The 23,068-nt window shown below is 34.9% G+C and overlaps 1 protein-coding gene across 5 annotated transcripts in view; it reads left to right on the top strand.

Moving 5' to 3' along the window:
- Angpt1 (angiopoietin 1) overlaps positions 1-23,068 on the top strand; it is a 236,205-nt gene that overhangs the window by 154,939 nt on the left and 58,198 nt on the right. For 3 of the 5 annotated variants that reach the window (XM_046464876.2, XM_046464874.2, XM_058585677.1), the window contains 2 exons: positions 3,931-4,163; positions 22,387-22,514. In XM_046464876.2, the coding sequence (XP_046320832.1) occupies positions 3,931-4,163; positions 22,387-22,514 (361 nt within the window). The remainder of the gene's footprint in view (positions 1-3,930; positions 4,164-22,386; positions 22,515-23,068) is intronic. The other 2 variants (XM_046464877.2, XM_046464875.2) reach the window with 1 other exon arrangement.

The following is a 23,068-nucleotide window of genomic DNA, read 5'->3' as shown; positions in this document are numbered from 1 at the left end:
TCCCAAAATAACTAGATGGAGAGAAGCAAATGTGAAGGCAATGTCAAGGTGATGCCTTGATTTCTGTTAGAACATAATTACATTGAACATATTACATTATTTTATTTGAAAGAGATGAGATGGTGGCATATGCCTGCAATCTCCGAGACTTCAGGAGTCTGAGACAGGAGGGATAACAAATTCAAAGCCAGCCTGGGTGACTTAGCAAGATCTTGTTTCAAAATTTAAAAAATAAAGAAAAAGGGGTGGGAATGTAGGGCCCCTCTAGGTTTGATCCCCAATATGAGAGAGAGAGAGAGAGAGAGAGAGAGAGAGAGAGAGAGAGAGAGAGACTGTAGTTAGTTTTTAGTGCTTACTTTCAAAGCAGTGGGATATGTCACGGACAGATTTCTAGTCTGACAAGTTAGAAGACGTGTGTTTTACCCTGATTCTGACACTTAATACCTACATGATTTAGGGATATTTAGATTATTACCTATATACTAGGGCTTGTAAGATTTACTTAGTCTGTATCACTCTATTGCTTTAAGAATCAAAGTACATAAGGTTTTTTTAAATACTACACAACTATAATGGTATATTACAAACATGTGATGATAACTAGAGATAGTTAAAATTTTCTGGCAAGCAAATTTTGGATTCAAACCGTTTTGGAAGTGGTGAGGAGGAAGGGCTGACTTCCAAAGTAGATAATAACCAATGGATGAGAAGAATCAAAGAGGAGAGAAGAGTGTCTTGGAAGCCAGGCATGAAAAGAAGATGAAATAGTGGGATGAAAGTCCTCAAAGGAAATGGAAGGGTCAAGAAGCCAGGAGTCTCCCTGAAGAAGTCTAGGAAATTATTATTAACATAAAAGATTAATGAATAAAGTCAGAGACCGTTAAGGGTCGTTAAAAAGTTTCAAATGAAGAAAGGACATGGGAAAATTACTAGAAGAGAAAATTACCTGGTAGGACCTGCCATTTGGGAAACAATGTGCCAGTCTGTGATTATTTTAAAAAATACATGTGACATGTGTCCAATGTGCTTGTGGTTGTCATCATATAACCTGGGTTTCCATATCCTGTGAGATATCCATGCTACAGAGCAGCTTCTTGTTTCTGTGACAATCCCTTCTTCACCTTACATGAATATCTCTTCTAAGGTATCAGGCTTTGTGGATGTCCTTTGATACCTGATAATCATGGTACATTGAAGTTTCTTTAGTAAATTATGAAAATTAGTGTACTTTCCATTGTGCTAATGCAAGTCTTTTCTTCCACAAGTCAGTTTCCAGAACTGCTTCCTTTGATAACAGGACTTCTTTGATCAGCTTTTAATTTTCAGGTCTTTCCAAATTAAAGTTAAAAAATAAAACAAAAAATGAAAAACAATTTTGATTTTATACATGGGAAAGATGGGAAGGTTCAAATATTGTGAAAGACAAGTTCCCAAAATAACTAGATGGAGAGATTATCTTCGGGGAGTTTAAAAAATAAAACAAAACAAGCAAAAAAAACCTACCTCCTTTATTGGCATCTCAGATAGCAGCTGTCTCTAAGTACATGCCTTCTTACAGAAGGCATACATCAAAAATAGGTATTAATGCAAAAATATAAGAAAATATTTTATGTCTGAACAAGAAGCTTCTTATAGTTTGTGTTTTTTTTTTTAATTTGAGGTTTCCTCACCAAAAATACTTAGACCAGGAATAGCATCATTTTATATTTTATATAACTATTGACACAGCAACTAAGAAACATAAGATGTATATAAAAGAGGATATATTGCCTACTGATTAGGAAAACTGGAAGCCAGGGATCATCATATTTCAGATAACAATGTTAATTCAGAACTTTTATCCAGTTTTATAAGACTTTATAAGACTTTCAAATTTTGAGCTATACATGATCATCATTTTAATGAGTGCCCAGGTTTTCTGATAGGATACTTTAACTCCTGTGAATTTAAAAGACAATTTTTTAAAATAAGATAGTGACACTAGATATGATAATTTTGCATCTGATTATTACTCCAGTAATAGAAACAAAGGTAATTAAAAAACAAACTGAGAATGAGCTGAGGCATCAGTTGTGGTTAATTCTCAGAGGGGAAAGCCCACATTCAACAGACAACAGAGAAAACCTCCTTTGCCATCCACAAGCTCACTCAACACTTTAACAGTAGGTCGGGTGACATTGTTAACCAATAGAGATAATAGAGAAGTTGTTTTTTTCTTTCCTTTCTTTTTACTACAAATATCTCTAACAGCACTGAGTTACTGGCACAGAAGGAACTACTAAAGGATGAGTCATAACTACCCCTTAGAGATCCTGTTTTTCATCTTACTCTGATTTCCTTGCTGAAGTTTTTCATTTCCAAAAAAAGGTTTTCTAAAATAAAAGTGACCATCACATTTTCCTCAATCAACTACAGCCAAGATCTGTCCAATTTGGGTTTGCTGTAAGGTCAGCAAAGGGCAGGGCTCCTTTCTCTGCTGGTGTCCAGTAGAATGAAGGCAACTCAGAAGAGAAGCTTGCCTTTTCTGATCTTGCATAAAACACCAAGAGCAACCCCTGATAGGTCTCCATGTGAATGCTGCAAGTGTGAACTAGACACATTATTTGGAAAGTGGTGTAAGGTAGGATCTTAGGCTCAGCTTCACAAGCAACTTTTTTGGCACGTTCTTCTCTAAAGAGTTTTTTCTTTTTCTTTTCTTTTTAGCAAAGATCTTAATATCCAAGAGCACATCTTGCCATGATTTCTCCATGTATATAAAAGATAACCAGATATTACAGCTTGCCCCCTAGTACAGAGTTGGAAAGTTTGACTCTTCAAACACAGTCCATTGTACCATTTAAGTATTAAACTTAAAATACTCCCTAGTGTCTTCTTTATGAAACTTAAGGAAATGACTATTGCTCAGAGTATTAAGTGCCCATTTTGGTATGCTGCATTTGAATAACACCTTGTAAACCAAGGACTGGTTGAACCCTCTGCAAACAGAACTGAGAAAATCAAATAATCCTTTCTCCCGAGGAATAAAGTATATTGAATACTCTATAAAAAGTAAATGCTTAAATGCTTTTTATCTCAAGTCAGTTTCTAGGATCCAAGAGGGCTTCTACATTCTCTGTCACTTTCATGTGCAATATACTAGGAGAGGATCATTAAAAGAGCTCTGAGAGGAGGAAGGTTCTCAGTTAAAGATCACATCACATTGAACAAAGCATCTCAAGTCCTTTTGTAAGACGCTGAGGGGTCTAAAGAAATCTTCCTCTCCTGATTTACATAGTGATGTCATTAAGCCTCACCTGAAAACTCGGATTGGAAATAAAGGAAATTAGTAGTTAACATGATCTGGTATCAAAAATACCAAGGATTTCTGACCTCAGATAGCTAACTTTCTGGTCCTATAGACTCTACATCAAATATACTCTTTCCTCACCTGACAAAAACTACTGTGAAATTTAATCAGTTTAAATTAAATTTAATTTCAATCAATGTGAAAGTTTCAAAATCTCAAACAAATGAAAAAAAGTAAGTGAAAAAGTACATTCTATGTTTTGTTCATATTTTTTTTTCTGAACCATCTTACTTGTTTCTATTAGACCATTACCTAAATGAAAGCTATATAATAATTTATCTAGGCTATAATTGTCTGAGTCTAAATCAGCAACCCTAGTTATATGAGATCTACCCCAGGAAATTAATTAGACTTAGGAAGCAAATATTACTTTGACAATATCTGGCATTCTTAATAATTCTTTATTTGACATATCATATGTACAATTCCTATTTTAAACTCTATAGATTCTTGAGCCTCTTTTAAAAAAATAACTTTCATGGTGAAATATCTAGTTAAATTTTCTAATCTTAAATTCAGGAACTAGTTAAATTACTGTTTATTTTTGTATAGTATTTAAAAAAATAACTTTCACTTCCTTGTAGTTTATTAGAACATAAAATCTTAGAAATGGAGGGAAAACATAAGGAGGAGTTGGACACCTTAAAGGAAGAGAAAGAGAACCTTCAAGGTCTGGTTACTCGTCAGACATACATAATCCAGGAGCTGGAGAGACAGCTGAACAGAGCTACCACCAACAACAGTGTTCTGCAGAAGCAGCAGCTGGAGCTGATGGACACGGTCCACAACCTCGTCAGCCTCTGCACTAAAGAAGGTGGTAAGAATTTCTTCCTTGCTCTGGTTTTGTAAATACCTTATTTTATATGAGCAAATAGTTATTAGATAACAATCTTCTCTCTAAGGCGTTGATTGCTGGGTGAAAACAGCAAACAGCAGGTGAACTTTTTTTTTTTTTTTGAAATATATGTGAGCTTTTTTTTGACAGTTTGTTATGTTCTTAATTTCAGAGAAATATTCCTAAATTCAAATTTGTGAATCCACAATATTTTTTTCTAGAAGAGTTTTCTAACTTCTTTTGTTTTTCATCTTTTTTTATCCTTAGATAATCTATTGCACTGTCATGGATAAAAATTTGATATTATGATGTTAGACACTTAATCATGTCGGATAGAAATTAGCCAAAGCTAAAGATTACTTCAGATGGCTGGGAAGAGTTTCAGGAATGTCCCAATTTTAAAGTTAGTATCTTTGAACCACCGGGGAACTACCAGCTGATGATTTTGTCAATATAGTGGACTTTTAAAGAGGAAAGATCTTATGAAAATTCATATTGCTTACATTTTGGAGAGAGAGATGAGGAAATTAGTGGAGGAAAATGGTGAAAATGGTGCTTTCAAAGGAAAGGAAATCAGGGACTGTGCCCAAAATTAAAATGAATGAGAAAATATGATTGTTATTAAAAGTATTTTTTTTTTAAGATCACTTGTCCTTAGTTTTATACAGGGAAGATTTAACTGAGGTGGCAGGCATATTTTTTTCTAGGACATCTTTGTGATGGTAGAAATTATAAATTTTTTTATCTCACTAATATCTGGAGCCATGTAGCCATTGGAAATATCTGCAGACTTCTCTCTCTTTAGAGTACATCCATCTCTTCACCTGTCTACCCACCAATTTTGAATGAGTGCCTCTGGTGCACATCTGTCCATAGATAGCAGAACCTCTTTCCCAAGACCAGTGTGGATCTTTAAAGCATGGGGCTTGAGGTCACCTTCTGTAGTGCTGCTCTCTAGCCAGCCTTTCTCTGAGTGAAAATGGAATCATAAATGGTGATGAGTGAAAGTTCCAGTAACTTCTGCAAGTTACTAGAGTCATTGAGCTGTGGCTTATGCAACCATCCTATGCTGGCTCAATCATATGCAATGTATACATGTGGGGGTTCCTTTAATTTAATCATGAACTTGAGTGACATGAAGAATTAGCTCGACTTCAAACTTTCATGTATAGATATGAATATAGAAGATAACTCTGTATTAAGTGATCGTGTTTTAATGACATTTCACATTTCTCTGTTACACTCCATTACCTTGAGTTATATCTCCTTTAGATAGTCTAAACAAGCCTTTAATATACTTTGTAAAGTAACATTTTTTTTTTAAAACAGTGAGTCCCCAGAGCTCCATTTGGGTGTGCTCAGTAATGTGATTGGGAAGGGAAAAACCTGCTAATCAGTCAGAGCCTGCCAAAACCCTGAGTTGAAGCCCACTGGAAAGAAAGCATGGTAGGACTCTGCCAGAGAATTTTAATAGAGCTCATGAGTATTTAGAAATTAAGCATTAATATGAGACATATCTACTCTCATATTGAGATGAATACATTTGGGGAAAAATTGAAAACACATTTTTCTTATCATTCCAAGACTTAAAGCACATGGAGTTGGGTAGTGTTTTTTTTTTTTTTTTTTTTTTTTTAACAATTTTAGAGATGTCAAGCTCTGGTGATTCTCACAGAGCTCATATGTCTGCCTACTTAACATAATCTAACTTCTTTTTTTGAGTATTGTCTAATAAATATGTCTTTAAGCTTTTAGAGGCAGGGAGTGTGATGTTAAAATCAAAATTTCTGCCTAGGTTTGGAGTTTGGGTGTAACGTCAAGCAACCAAGCACTAGTTCGGCTCATTTATTGAACAATTATGATGGCAACATGATAGTGGTTACCCTTCTCATCCAATCAGGATGTGAGAAAAGTAACTGTGTGTACTCTATGATTTAGCACATACAAAAAAGAGTAATAATAATAACACAGACTGAAACTCTTTACTATTCTAGACCTCCTGCTGTAGCTTTTCCTTTTAATATGCAATCGTAAAGCAAATCCTTCTTTAGCTTCAGGGCTAGACTCTCATGTAAGAGTATTGCCTGATTTTCCAATGAGTTCTGTGCTCTCAGAGCCATAGGTTTTATTTGTTTCTTGTTAATCTTTTGTTCCCTTTAATCTCAGTTAAGTATTCTAACTAAATACTTACTTTAGGACTCACAAGAGACACAAAACTGGGAAGTTTGCTCTCAATAAGGTTTATATCAAGATGTCAATTATGTGAGGATCCTTATTTTTACTGTAGCCATAGTCTTCCCTTACTATGAATTTAAAATTTAAAATGGCTAATAGCATAAATAGCAGTTTAAATATCAGTTACTAAAGAGAACTTTGATTTTATCAAGTCTCTCTTGTATGCCCCGAATGCTATTTATTTATATATTTGTTATTTATCCAAGGATGATTATATGTAAATAATTTACTTTTAAGTTTGTTTGTATGCAAATAGTCCAAAATCAATATGCCATCACAAACACACCAAAATTTCTAAAATGTACATTTAAAAGATTTTCTAAAAATATCACAAGTTGTGTCATAGTCCAAAAGACCAAAAGCCAAATATTTTAATTGAAACTAAAAGACTTCGTGTTTAAATTTAACCCAATCATTTGCAGAGAGACCCCTGCATATAATTCATACAACACAAGAGAATAACTTTAGTGAGTTTTCTATTAATGACAATTAATTTAACCTTTATAAAGCTATCTCAGTCTTTATAAAGTCAAGATAATTATGTTTATTTCACCATGATAACTAAATGAGATGTTCAATATAAAAACAAATGGCCAAGTGTTGAAGACACAGTTGACTCATTAAACCTTAATGCCTTCTTTCTCCTCCAAGGGACAAGATTCGATTAACACTCATTAATTCTTCCTATAAGCAAAACATTTTTTGCGGACAATGTGTGAATACAATGCCCTAAAGGGTTTAGCTATTGACAGTCATCCAAGAAGCTTCTTTTACCCTCAGTTTTCTTATTTCTAAAATGTGATCCTCATATTTACTTGATGAGGTTGTGATAGACCATATATATATATCACCTTCACCTATCAATTGTATAGCTCAAAATTGCTAAAAATTAATGAATTTTAATTATCTGATCACAAAGAAATGACGGTTATGGTATGATGCATATGTTAATAAGCATGATTTGGTCATTACACAATGGGAACATGTATAAAAACATCACATTTTACTTAATAAATACATATAGTTATTATTTGTCCAAAAAAGAAAAAAATAAAACACCTGAACAAATAAAGTACTTAATTAACAAAAATACCTATTTTACAAATAATTTTAAAACATTAATAAAAATTAAGAAATAACATCTGTACCTGTTCATAGTAAATACTCAAAATATAGTTTTTTAAATTTCATTTTCATGCCTTCTAAAGTGCTTATAAAAAGTACAAGATAAAGAAATTCTGAGGAAGTAAGTTTGGGCTTAAAATGTACCTTTCCCCAAACATTTTGGTCTAGGAATATAATAAATATATATTGCACATAGAGAGTAACTTTGTGTAGTTCCACAGGACATTTTCTATTAAAATATCTGATGCCATGCAATGCACTTAAGCTAAGTACACCTGATGAACACATTTTCTGAAATAATTTATCAAACTTGACTGTGCATGTTCCAAACAGGCAACAGTGATGTCTTAGGCAAATAGTCATTTTTAACTGAATGTATCCATTTTGTGCAGCTTCCGGGTGACACATTTATTTTTGTCAAACTTTAGTCTGCAAACACTTGGTCGCATTTATTCTTAGAAACATTACCCACTGAAGAAATATGATCCTCAGTGTTATCACAGTGTCAAAGCTTAGCTGATTGCTTCATGCTTTTGGCAATTCACAGTTATTGCTGGAATTGAATAGGTTACATTGATAATGGCATGGAAACAAGGTTTGGAATTCTTTGGGGGAGTACTGTGACTGTCAGAAGAGTCACTAGTCATCTATGTTCACTGGTGATTAAAACATCATCACATACATTGAACACACACAGGCGAACATCATATTGTGTGACTGAGAATTTAATTCCCAATGAAGTATGCACAAAAAAAAGGAAGAAGAAAAAGCAAAAATTAAAAAGAAAACAGTGTTTAGGCTCCATCATAAAATGACACAGACCGAATATCTCATTGTCCTAATCAGCTTGGAGCACATTCCTGCTATACCAAAGTGTGATTCATAAATTTATCCATTCATTCAAAAAATAGTTCTACAACAACCGTTCTGTTTCAGATTCTCTTCTGGGGGATAAGGATGTTTATCCATTTTCATTTAACAAATATTTGCTAAGTGACTATAGTGTGCCAGATATCGGTCAGACCAATGGGAAGAGGGGAAAAAAAGAAAAAGAAAGGAAGAAAGAAAGAAGTATTTCAGTCTGTGACTTTAAGGAACTTGGAGTCTGATAGGAGAGAAACTGGTAAATGACCAATTATATTTCAGAATTCATTGTTGGAGGTGAGCCTGGGGGTTACTGCAGCAGCAAAGTAAACTAAAGGGTATTAAAATTACAGGAAGGACACAGAAATGACTGCAGAATCCAGATTCCATTCAGTCTTCTTGAGGATTTTATTGAATGTTTAGTATGACTCTAGTAGTACTTGAATTTTACCTGGATGAACTTAGTCCTCACTCAGCAGCATGAGGGAGCTACCACGCCCAGAACCATCATATCTTCTAGAGAATTTGCTAAAAGTTGTAAAGCTGGAAAAAATTCGATCCAGCATAGGCAGGTTGGCTTTAATGGGGAGATGATAGCCAATCCTTTAAAATGAAGAAGGACACTCCAGGGAGGCCACATATCATGTATATTTTCCAGGAATCCTGAGAGCATGGGGTGGGAGTCGTATAAGTAGATGCACAGGTTAAGTCTCAGAATCAAGGGCAGGGGAAAAGATGAGAATAGAGAGAGAAACTGAGGAACATCGAGGAGGAAACATTTTTGTTTTCTCCTAAAGCAATGAAGAGTCAATATATGAGGATGGCGATAACATGCATTTTAGAAAAATCACCCTCCTCACAATGTAGGAAGAATGAACTGGAAAATTGAAAATCTTTTGAAAGCAGGGAGACTGGATAGATGTTTTTGCCACTATTTCATTAGGAAAAAAATCTTAGCACAATCCAGTCTTCTGAGTCATGTGCAAATATTAAATTCATTTAAGATAGGTACTAACTTCCTATGAAATATAAAGAAACTAAGCACCTATTGGCAAAACATTTCTAAATAACAAACTGTTAGTGAGTGAGTGGGCTGAGACTCTGGGTCCAAATGTACAATCTGGAGTCTGTACGTTATATACTGTATTACATTGGAAAGAGAAGGTAAAGTTGATTTCCATTAGGTTCTCAAAGGGATTCCTTAGGAGAGAAATAAGGCCAGAATCAAACAGAGGCAAATGGAAAGTAAGTGAGGGAGATTTAAAACTGAAATAATTATAATTCACAATAAACAATGACTTTCTAGAAGTAGGATTAAATACAACTTCCAAATTTCAAGGTTAAGTAACTGAGAAGGTGCTGATGACTTTTCAAAAATTGGGCAACAGTATGGATAGGTGGGACTAAGCAGGAAAGAGAAGGAGTTTAGTTTTTTGTCTATGGACTGAGGAGCCGTGGAGGCCAGAGGAATAGGAACCTGGAGTTCAGAAGAGAAATCTGATTGGTGTGTTCTCAGAAGAAGCAAGTGATAAAATCATTGAAGCTGCAATAAAATAATGACTCCTAACCATATGGAAGGGTCATAAATCCATTGGAGAATTTAGCACAATTTGTAGGACATTTCCTTCCCACTTACCTCACACCCATAATGCAAGACACAGGCACAAATTTGTGTCATTTCAAAGAATTTAAAGTCCATTTTATAAAATGATACGAGTAAAATCAAATCAGAACAGAAATTTTGGAGTTATTTATGGGACAGAATAAGAGGGAGAGAGAGAGAGAAGAAAACTGAATTGGGGGGAAAAAGGAGTGAGCAGTGTGGTAGGAAATCAAGTGAAAAGTATTCTTTTCAGCAGCAAGTGAATTTTGTAACTGGGATGTGATCTTTAATAGCAAGACTCAACTATATGACTCAAATGCATAGGATGAAGACTAAAATGAGTAAGAGGAAGTGAAAACAGAAACCATGATACTCCCAGATTCAAAACACTTGGATGTAACAGGACAGTAACAGGTTTAGGTAGGCCGGTACACAGGGGAGAGGGACAGGAGTAAAGGAAACTTAACAATAAATATCAAGAGACACGTCCATGTTTATGTACTTATTTCCCTACTAAGATATTCAAATTTCAGCTCATAGAATCCTCTGTGAAGTTCATTTCCAAAATTCCTTTACATCATCTGAACGACATAATGACTAATAGTAAAGATTTTTAAGTGATCTACATTATTTGGGCTGAAGGTCTTTCCCAGAGGCTGATTGCAGTGGTATGGGACATTTGATCATTATTTTTTGTCCTCTTCAGAGGGGAAATGAAACATTTGCTTTCTTCCCAGTGCCAAGGAGTCATTTGGCTCTGTTCTCAGAATAATTCTACCATCTGAAAGGAATTTACCTCCTGTGCAGTGTCTATTGAGTTCGAGAAGTGAATTATTCAGTCAAGGAATGAGATAGGTTGAGCTTCAGGTCCCTCGAGTTAAGAATGACTTTACAAACATCAGAAACGATGGGAGGAAATTAAAACTCCTTGAATGTCACTCACATCAACATTGATAAAAATGGGAAATATCGTTTTCATTGACCAAGGAAAAGGCTTGTTTTTTTTCCAACCACTTGTAAATGCATAATTTAACATTAGGTAGAAAAAGAAAGAAAAATACAGGAAGTCATCCGCTGAACACCACAGCGAGTACATGTTCCCATTTAATGAGGGAAATGCTTTATCTTGACAGAAAATTCTATGTCAAACATTTACAATTTCCTTAAAATGAACTACACACTATCTAGCACTTCCTTTCATAAAACCCAATGTTAGCTTAAGTGAAAAGGGACTGTTTATTTTTGGAAATAGTATATTTCTCCTTTTTGATGGAGCATGTTATCTGCCTTTTGAAAACTCTTAATTTCTGTAAAAAAAAATTGTGTGAAGAGTAGATAGCTCAACTAATGATAACAAAATAAAAAATAATACAGTCCTTGACCTCTCCCATGAACTATTTCTAAACCACATCTTTTAGAGACGATTTGGAAATTTGTGGTTAATTCTCATTTAGAATTGGAGTTTCAACTTCAGAAACCAGTTGAACCATCTGCAGATGGATATCTCCTGGTTCCAGCTGAGCCTGGAAGTTACCAAAAAGACCACAAAAAAGAGTGTTTCTTTGATTACCAAGAGCAAACTCCATTCTTTTTCTTGTGATTTCATAGCCTGGCTAGCTAAAGAAAAGAAACACAAATAGTTTGAATAAAAATTTAGCCAAGTCATTTCCTGGATTCATCCACACTCAAGTCAAATTCTGTAGATATTTTCTAAATCTAAGGACAAAAGGGAATAGCTGGCATTGGTTACAGATAAGTTACAGTATTTACATGGAACCAAATGACACCCATGATTATTCTCAGAGACAATAAGAAAACAAAAGTTTGTTTAATGTATGTATCTCATGAACTATGGAGTGAAATTTCTTATATTTTAAGGGTAAAAAAATAAGTAAAATCTGAGAAATGCTACAACTGTATATCTGGTTTCAAATGTATATAAATAATATTTATTTTTAGTATAGTATTTTACTGAAAGTCAGTTTAAAGAACATTTGTAACTAGTGGTAGAAGGGACTGGGGATGCAGCTCAGTGCAGAGTACTTGTGGAACATGAACTAGGCCCAGGGTTCCCTCCTCAGCACTGCAAAAATAAATAAATGAAACTAGTAATGCAGGACATTTTCAGCTTTCTATGCAAAATCATAATTTATTTATAACTGAAAAACACCAATATTTTAACTAATTTTGAATCTCACCCTATCACTGGCTAGGATTTTGATATTCCAAGTGGGACCATCCCAGAGATACAGTCATATCAATACGGAACCTCTCAAGGAAGATCCTCCCCTTTAATGTGTTTACAAAAAAATCAAGTTATTAAATGTAATATCTATTCAATCAAACCCTTCTTATTTGTGTATGTATCATGTCTTTGCATAAAGTCACAATAATTTTTATTTATGAACATTCTGGTTTCATAATCAGGATGAGTTCTTTTAGGACAATGAGTTTGAACTTTGGGTTTAGTTTTATGTAGAGATTGAGTTGCAGAGGGAGGGTCGGCCAGTTGTTTAGTGCTCTTGTTCACACAGACACACATATATACACATAAAGCTAGTCTCAATTGTAACTCACCCTCCAGACTATCTCCCTGGAGCTAGGACTTCGACTATGAAGGTTTCCTCACCATGTCTTGGAGCAGCTATGATGGATGCCTTCAGAGTGCAGGAGGTGGCGTTTAGGAAGGAACAGGATTCAGACTCTCTGAGTTCTAGTCCTAGCTCTACTACCCAGTGGCTTAACATACCATACCAGATGCCTTAGGGTTTGTCTCGTGTCCTAGACAAACCCCCACACTTCATGATCCCTATCAATCTTTCCATACCTTCTCTTGGTTTTGTGCCCTACTACTGCCTCAGGAAGTCCCATGATCTGTAGAATCCCAGATAGATACCCAACTGGTAGTCAAATACTGTTCTTCAAGTATATTATACCACAAGTATAAGAATCAAAGTGACATATTTGTGGTAACAATAAACCCTCCTTTACTTAAAACTTCCAATGAAAACTTCTGTGTATGTCAGTTTTCAAAAGCATCTGGCAGCTACTTTCTATGCCTACAACATTGACCAAGGACTTTCATTACATTTTCCATAGCTTTAACTAAAATCACTTATTTGTCCCCTCATAATAAGGCACAAAAATATACCCTTTAAACTCTTCCACATGCAGGAGAAGTCTTTTGTGCAAAATCAATACATTTTAGTCAGGCTGAAAACATTACATGGAAAATTAACACACATGAGACACCTGAAATATTTTTGTTCATGAAGTGACTTTCTGAATCAGTGCAAGGGTCATGCAGTATTCACAACTTCCCAACAGGGTGCCCAAAGAGAAAACATAGAAATAAATTGTTTTAGACAGTTTTGGTTTTTTTTCTGCTCTGACTTAAAGACCCAACCAGCACAACTGTAAAGGAGGAAAAGTTTATTCAAGGGCTCACAGTTTCAGAGGTCTTAATCCATAGAAGAACAGCTCCATTCCTCAGGGCTGGAGATGAGGCTGAACATCATGGTGGGAGAGTGCGGCAGAAGGAATCAGCTCATATCATGATCAGAAAGCAGAGAGAGAGAGTTCACTCGCCAGATACAAATATATACCCAAAGCCACACCCCAATTCCCACCTCCTCCAGCTACAACCTACCACTTCAGTTACCACTCAGTTAATCCCTATTAGGGGGTTAAATCACTGATTGGGTTAAGACTCTTACAACCCAACCATTTCTCCTCTGAACCTTCTTGCATTGTCTTACACACGAGCTTTTGGGGGGACACCTCACATCCAAACCATAACATGAGTATCGTGAAAAATGAGTGATTGCTTGATTAAACAAAGTTTAGTGTGATTCCATTTATAATTTTTTTTTGTTTTTTCTTGGTTGTTTTAAGCAGTCATAGATATTGAATATGCATTAAATTATACACAAGTCATTTCACATCAGAGGAGTCTTAGAAAGCTTCTTTAGATATACTCATCAAGCTCTAGTAGAAACATGTAGAATTACATGACATTTTACTCTTCTGCAAAAAAACAAAAAAGTACCACAAAATTAGAGATCCCGCAATAGTATAGAATGGTTTGCATGTCCACTTAGATTTAACAGTTTATGTATCTTATAAATGTATCTCAATATTATTAAATTTCATATAACTACAATTCATTGTATATCATGGATAATACATTCCACATGTAATAGAGATATATTCCTGTACTAGCAAAATTTTAGGAAAACTCAATCATATTGTGATGATTAATATTTTCATTGTTTTTTCCTCACCTTTTCAGAAGAGAAAATTAAATACAATTATGACTTTGTGTAATAATTCAATTTATTATCATGTCTCTGAATTAGTTCCTATCATAACACCCTGGTATCTTTGGGGAAAGAGCATAATTTGTCTATCTTATACAATGCCTAAAGTATTATTTCTTAGTTTGGCCTATTTTTTAAAGTTTACACTCTCTTTCTCTCTCTCTCTCTCACACACACACAGACACAGACATACACACACACACACACACACACACACACAAGCTTTCCATTATCAATTTTTTGTTGTCTTCATGCCTGATATTAGAAGATGAACATAATCACACACATAGTTACACAAACATACACACACATGCCCACTTTCACCTCCCCATCACTCTTCTTCTAAATTTACAGCTTCTAACAACAGTCCATAGGGTCAGAAACCAAGTAGCAGGGCTTATGGGAAGCATACCTTAAATTAATGGGAATTAGTCCTAAGTCAGTGTGACTTTTAGGCATGGACATAGGAAATCCAATGTGGATTAATATGAGCAGTCAGAGTGCTCAGGAACCTCTTCATTCATTCTTTTCCTTTCTCTTTCTTTTTTCTTCCTTCCCTCCTTCCCTCCTTCCTTCATTTCTCTCTCTCTCTCTCTCTCTCTCTCTCTCTCTGATGGAGATTGAGCTAAGGCCCTTGAACATGCTGGACATGTTCTCCACCACTGAGCTGCACCCCCAGACCAGGGACCTTTTCCTTCCTAGTCCTCTGATAGCTAGCATTTGAAGTTGTGGGCAGGCACAGACTCACATCTCTCCTGGGGGTTCCCATCTCCTAGATGATTCCTCTGCCTGTGGCTCTTTTATCTTCATGCCAACGTTTTTCTTCTTGTCATTTCTGCCTCCTGTCATTTTCCTATATATCCTGCTTCCACAACAATCTTCAGAACCCCATTCAGAATTAAGGCCTGTTGCTGAACCACCCAGGACTCTGGGTGTGACTTTGTCACTCCAGAAAAGTATTGGTGAGGAATCCGTGACAGAAGACTCTCTGGAGTTCTGTTTGGGTTTGGCTTTACTCCAGAGGCTGATTAAAAAGTCATTAAGGGGCTGGGGATGTGGCTCAAGCGGTAGTGCGCCCACCTGGCATGCGTGCGGCCCGGGTTCGATCCTCAGCACCACATACAAATAAAGATGTTGTGTCCACCAAAAACTAAAAAATAAACACTAAAATTCTCTCTCTCTCTCTCTCTCTCTCTCTCTCAAAAAAAAAAAAAGTCATTAAGATTCTCATCTTTATAATCGGAGTGTTCTTACTTGTAAGTTGTGGTGAAGTTAGATAGCATCTCTGGGCTTTAGTTTCCTTTTATATAAAATATAAATAAATATTTCACTTCATAAGATATTTATGAGGATTAATGAAGCATGTACAACATACTTGGCATACAAAATTCAGAGTTTAGCACATAGTAAATATTCAATGAATATTAGTTTATTTTATTATGATCATGATTATTATATTTGACCAAGAAGATGATAGATTTTATAAATTATCTATAAAATATAAACTTACAAAGAATTTAAATAGGAGTAAGATATAGCTCAGTTTCCAAAACATTGTAATTAAAATAATAATGCAGGAAGTAAATTGTGTTCAAGTGTTCCCTTATGCCAGAGTTGGAAGGACTATGGGGGAAAGAGAGTGCAGTATTTAAAAAGGAGAAGCTTTTAGCTACAGAACCAAAGACTTCAAATTAGTTAAGAGTATTTAAGAATAATAATTCACATGCTTGTTATATTGTAGCATAGCTATTTATATGTAAAACCATATGCAGTTGCCTTCTTTGTAAGCTAAGAATATCATGCTAAGGTATCCACTCAGATATCTAGGTTTGCACTCATGTGTTTTATGTGAGAAAAGATGTCAAATATGTAATTTTTAATTTTTAAGCTTTTATGAATATATAAGCTCAATATATTTCTCTATATAATTATACATAAGTATATATTTATAAATATATTTATACATAATCATATCATACACATATAATTTATATCTTATATATTTAAATATATAATCTAAATATATTTTTGTATATATTTTTTAAAGTCATTGCTAAGTCTCCCTCATATCTGCCCACTGGATATTGAAACTTGTGCTATCTGGAAATCTGTTCATTTTTCCATATCTGTGAAATGGAATGTATTACCTTCTTTCACTTTTAAAAGTCCTTTTAAATTAGGATTCTAGGGAATGTCTCCAAAATGGCCTATAAAATGCCCACACACCTGGCTAAAGTATATAGAATCTTTTCAATCAAATATTTGCTTCTTTTCACCTTGTCAGATTTATGGTTTGTACTCAGCCATATGCTCAGTGAACTTCAGTGACCTGTTGAAATCACAGATTTAGGGTCAATTTCTAATGCTATGATCTGCCTAATGATGGCAGCTCAAAAAATTTCCCAAGGATTACCCTTGAATAAACAACTTGATCCACATGTATTCTAACGTTTGCTAAATACTGGAAAGATATGAATCATTAGCCACATTTAGAGTTTAAAAAGAATGTTTGAATAATTGATTTCTCAGAGCAACTTGTTGGGAAATGGTTAGGAAGAAAGGCTTTGGTGTTTTACATTGTCTCTGGTAGCAAGGCTAATTGCTATTTATGTTCTCCGCTAAGGTTACTGAGACTCAGAATTACCAATTCCACATTCCAGGAAGTTTTCTCTGGAGGGTTCATCTGAATTGAAGTGACCCTCTGCCTCAGCTTTTATGGTCCTTCCCTGAAGTCAGTCTGGTGGAAGATGTACCATCTGGATTGAAACTGGTGAAATGCAGGGAAGAGCAAGATATAGGGAACAGCTGCTGGCATTGGAGTCTCAGGTTGCTCATTGACTAAATGTTGGCTGGTGAAAGACAGACATGCACCTGCTTATGTCCCTATTCTTTCCCTTTGAATGACAAAGATTGGATGTACAGATAAGGCTACATGAAAAGAATGAATGATGATTCTTCTGAAGACTTCTAGATTTATTTTCTGATATTGGTATGAGGGAAGTCTTTGAACTGACATACCAGACTCTCAGAATTTAGCTCAGATAAGCTTTCTACATTTTGTATTTTTTATCTCTTCCAAGCAGCCTTCCATGAGTCCACTTGGCAGATGGAGTATGTTCTTCTTGCATGTGCCTAGGGCACTTGACACATACTTCTAAGACAGTTATTGTCATCATCCCATTTTTTTTTTTTTGGTAATACCTTTAAACTGGTAACATCATAGTCCTAGAAGATTTCTCCAGCTGTCTTGTGACCAGGTAGATAGCCAACAGATGTGAGTCAGAGCAAAGATACAGAAGCCAAATCCTGATCACATTGTTTGAAACCTGATCATGCCTCACCTAGAGTTCTACCCTGGATTGTTCAATGACATGATTCAATACATTTTCTTTTTGCTTAAACTGGCATGAGTTGAGTCTGCCCCTGCCATGAAAGATCTACTCACATAATCTTACTCCCATCCAGCTGTGATCACATTAAGGGTAGGATTGTATTTTCTTATGTCTCTATCTCTGTTGCCTAGGAAGTCTTATTTATAGCAGATGGTCAATCAATATTTGTGGAATTAATTAATTAAGAGGAACATGATGTAGAAGACCAATAAAAATGCCACAGTCTAATTATCTTATATTTACACTTACATTAATTTTTAACTGATGACACCCAGGAGAGGAAGCAGGGTCAGTGAGAGAAAGAGACAACACAGGGTTCGGAAGGAAAGATTAGGTGACAAAATGAATGAAAGCCATGGTGGTAGTAGGGACTGCCTGACAGATGGTAGAAATAGGGATCATGAGTTAGAGAGAGGCAAATGCAGAGTTCAAAATGCTTATGTATCTTAGAATTCTCTCTGGAAGTTTGAAGCCATGTTAGATAGTTTGCAATATGAATTTATTTATAAGGAATAAAGATCCAAAAATGGAATCCTACTAAACATGTGCATAGTGGGTGAGGAGAAGAGAAAGCCATAAAGATAAAGGAGAAAGCACAATTAGAGACATAGAGAAGGGAACAGGAGGGACCAATACAAAAGACGTGGAATAAATACAAAGATGACTTCTACAGTGTAGAGGGAGTAGAGGAGACATAGCCCCGATCCTCATGGTAAATCCTAAACATCATATAAAAAGTGACAGGAGACTGGAGTGGGATTTCATCTTTTAAAAAGTGGAAAATTTTAAAGGCACTTGTAGGAAATATGATAGAAATCTACTAGAAATGACCTAGTGCTTGCAATCTAGAATGGGGGTAAGAAAGTGAATGAAATCTCACCTGTCTGCAGGCCAGGATTTGCCCATGCAAGGATGAATGGGTAGAAGGACAGTCGATAGGGACTGAAGTGAAAGCCACCTGAAACATTCGCAGATGTCTGAGTGAAAGCTAGTGGCTAGGAAGAAAGAAAGGGGAGGCTAAGAAAGGGTTGATAGAATGGCCAGGATCTAGTAGAGGAAAGACATACTCATTAGGGATTAAAGAATAGGAGAGGAAAAGATGAGTTTGTGGTCAAAGGGGGAACTTTAGGTGTAAAGACCAATTTTTAAATTCATTCTATTTTATTAAAAGTTCCAGCCACTTTGAGAGTTAGATGAAGACTTCTGTCAGGTCTCTGGATCACTGCCCCAGCTCTGTCTAGTTGGTACTTGGTATACTCTTCCATCAGGGATTCTGTCCCTCTCTTATCATCTATCACACATTACTCTGGCTATCTTTTCCATCTAATTGAATCTCAAGACCTTCTAAAAAATTTTAAAAATTAGTGCTGATCCTGGCAAAGTTCAGCAAATTCATCTTTGTGACTGTGTTTTAAAATGTTTTACAATATCTACACATGACCTTGAGCTTCAGAGTGCTCCTATAGTCAATGAAATAGGCCTCAAAAAAGTTACAGCCATCAGGCTGGTATATGCATCATACATCATTTTATCTTAAATGTTTAAAAATCTTAACTATTAAGGTGAAGTTTATCTGGTTAAATTGCCTGTTTCTTTTAGGCTGGAATAACAATGGTATAATCTGAATATTTAGTGAATGATGTAAGTTAATTAATCATGTTTGATGAGGACAGGCCAGGTAGGTACGATTTTACATACAACCAGTCTTGCCCTGGATTCATTAGATACAAAGTCTGAACTTGAGGGTGGAAGGCAGCAGCTCCCAGCACTCCATAGACTGAATTGACTGGCCTTCCATGCTCTGCTCCTGTTTCAAGGTTGCCATGAACAGTGTTATTATCATTATCATGTCAACAATGAAAATCACCATTTTAAATGTTTCACTCACTCTGTTTGTAGTTCACATAACTATCACACTTTATAGATTAAAATAAATCAATAAATACAAACCCTGGAGGTCAACCTACCCTTATATAGGGAATCTTCTTTAAATCATAGTGTATTCTAAAAGTAGCAAAGGTAAGCTGTGGAGAAGCTTTTAAGTTGATTTTTTAAATGATTCAGGGCTATAATTGTAGCCTGAATCAAACTTTCAAGCATAATGGTGGCTAATTAATAAGTAATTAAAAGCAAGCAGTCTAATCATTTTGGAAAGAATGTATCTATGTCTTCTGAAAAATATATTTCATTTTTTTAAAAAATAATGACTTAAATTTTAATGAAATGAAATCTTTGTGTCATATATATTACCATCGCAATAACAAAAATTCACAATATAACCATAGTACTAGTTGGACCTTTGATGTTAGAATCTTCAAACCACTTTCCCAGGTATAGATATGATTTAGAAAACATAGAGCAAGTTTCCACAAAAACAAGATACTGACCAGCTTTCCCCCTTGTTTTCTATCATTGAAAGCATATGTGAAACAGCTTCCTGAAGTGGAAAAGAAAGGGAGGGGGAGGAGGCTGAGAGGAGGAAGGGAGTGTATTCTCCTGAACCACCACATATGGGAGGGCAGGAAGTGGTATATTCAACAAGCGAAGCATTTTCTCCTTAGATAAATGATTCTCCATCTCTCGCCCCCAAAAGAAAAGTGGGTTTACCAGTGGGTTCTGTTGACCACATCTTCCTGTTTTTTTCATACTTTCAAAGAATCATAAATTTTAGTTGGTATTTCTTTACATCCCTATTTTAGGCATTTAATTGGACTATTTATTTATTTATTTTAATTTATAACATGAGAAAAGTATTTAGCTTTTAGGAAGGTTTTGTTTTTAAAAAATAATGGTCCATAAAGTTGAAGTAAGTGAACACTATTGAACTACATTGACACTTTGAAAACAATACCTTTATATAATTGATTAATAGGCCTAGTGCCATAAAGATGGTTTTTAAGCATGTATATATACATTTTAATTGATATTTTCCTATATTCTATGCAATACTTCTTCACTGTGATATGAACCTATAATCTTTTAGTTTACTTGATTCTGTGTTGATATTGCAATTGTAGTAATATACAGCTCTAATTGTTAATACATTCAGGCAAAACAGTACAGATATGAGCTATATAGAAAAGTATAATGTCATTAAATGCTTTAATACATTTTTACATTTTTGTTGTGGCAGAATATCTGATATGAATGTTTCATTTTCTTGAAAAATAATTTAGTATGTTTGAAAAATTGAAACATTCACACTGAGATAGTAATTCTTTCCACAAAAATTAGACTCATTGTTACCTAGAAATTAACAAACATTATGCAAGTAAAATTTAAGTCAGGTTATTATTTTAGATTTTCTGAGTATTTAAAAATCAATTTAAAAGCATTAATTCATAGTTTAGTTTTGCCATTTTTATTATAAAAGACCATTGTAAAATAAACTAATTGAAGACAGATTCTTATTAAGCAACAGAAAATGTTAGCAGTGATACTGCAAAATATTCTTAATAAGTTTTAAAGTTAGGTAAATTGAGCATGGTATCCCCACATCTGTAATCCCAGGTACTCAGGAGACTGAGGCAGGAGGATCACAAGTTTGAGGCAAGTCTGTGCAACTTAGTAAGACCCGGTTTCAAAATAAATTAAAAAGAGGGTTGGGAATGTAGCTCAGTGGTACAAGCTTGTCTAGCATGCTGACTAAATTTCCTGTCTTCACTTGACTTTTAGGTGATTATTTCCCCTTTAAAACTTAATTTCAAAGTCTTATTCATTTTATCAATCATATATCATTAACCTGATAATTTAGCTTCAGGGCATTAAACAAAATACAAAGTGCTATTATATTTTCTTTCAAGGTAGTTAAATTGGATCATAAACTCTTTTCTACTTCCCAAATCTAATTATTTTGAGAGTTAATTTGTGTTTTGGTTTTTGTAAAATTTATAGGAATTTATCACTATAAAGCCACAAAAGAAAGGTGCTACGTTCTTTTAGTGTTTTAAACTGCAATGCTACATTTTGATGCTTGAATTTTTCTTCATCTCTTACATCTCCAAAAAATGTTTTGGCATCTTTCTGAACTTTCCCAGGACTGGGCATATAGCTCAGTGGTATAGCATATGCCTAACAAGTGTGAGGCTCTGGGTTTGGTCGATAGAATCACACACACAAAATAAATGAATAAAATTTTCCTATGAAATGTAGATAAGAATGTTTTAGAAATTTTTCAGGAAACATTGACATAAATTGCTACCAGTTAGAGGTATTACACGACTAGTTTATTTGTCCTTTGAATTGATGCTTTGGAAAAGATATATAGAAAAACCAAAATTAAGAAATTAGAGAGAATTTTTTAATATTTACTTTTTAGTTTTCAGTGGACACAACATCTTTATTTTTATTTTTATGTGGTGCTGAGGATCAAACCCAGCGCTCCGCGAATGCCAGGCGAGCGCGTTACCACTTGAGCCACATCCCCAGCCCAAGTAAACTATAAATATGCAGTTAGAAATTGCCTTGTAACTTTTTTTTCCATTTTTTAATTTTGTAAATCACCAGTAAAAATCTGATATTGTCTTTATGTTTGGTTTTTGGTAAATGCAATATTGACCTTTATGTGGAGAGAATGAAGTCATGTGTAGCTACTCTTGAAGTACATGTGGGTGTTAAAGGTACTGATATTCTTATTCATATATTGCAATCTTTTTTTTTTTTTGCAGTTTTGCTAAAAGGAGGAAAAAGAGAGGAAGAAAAACCATTTAGAGACTGTGCAGATGTATATCAAGCTGGTTTTAATAAAAGTGGAATCTACACTATTTATATTAATAATATGCCAGAACCCAAAAAGGTAAAACCAGAAGTGTTTGTTTATGGGATGTAAAGCAGATCCTAGTTGAATTGCTGGATGATAATCAGATTGATTTGTGAGCTTGTTAAATGGAAAAACAAAAAGTGTGTGTGTGTGAGCTCATTTCTCCCAAAGATAACTTTGTTTCCCAGGCCCACAGGGGACAAAACCCTATTGTACAGATGTACTCTAAACCTTGTATTGTTTATTCCTTTTTCACATTAGCATTCCCTTTATTCATTGCTATTCATGGGATGTCTCATTGCTCAGAAATTTTGTCTTGCACAGATCAAATGTTGAAGTCACACCTATCTTGAGTGCATGAGGAATAGCAGCCATATTCCAAAGCCCAGAGAACTTAGAGGGTTCCCATCCTCCATGAGGGGTGTGGGGGAGCAGGGTATATAGCAGGGTGCAAGCTATTTACAGATTACTGCTCCTATTAAAGTGGGATAATCGTACTCTGTCTTAACTTATAATTTTGAAAGGCTTTGCTTTTCATATTTACATAAAAGAGCAGGTTGGAGAACAGACTTCTCCTTGTGTTGAACAAG

The sequence above is a fragment of the Marmota monax genome, unplaced genomic scaffold (genome assembly GCF_021218885.2).
Source record: "Marmota monax isolate L192 unplaced genomic scaffold, Marmota_monax_Labrador192_F-V1.1 WCK01_AAM20220418_F8-fsc00003, whole genome shotgun sequence".
NCBI classification, from domain to species: Eukaryota; Metazoa; Chordata; class Mammalia; order Rodentia; family Sciuridae; genus Marmota; species Marmota monax.
This window is presented reverse-complemented; position numbering and strand designations above follow the sequence as displayed.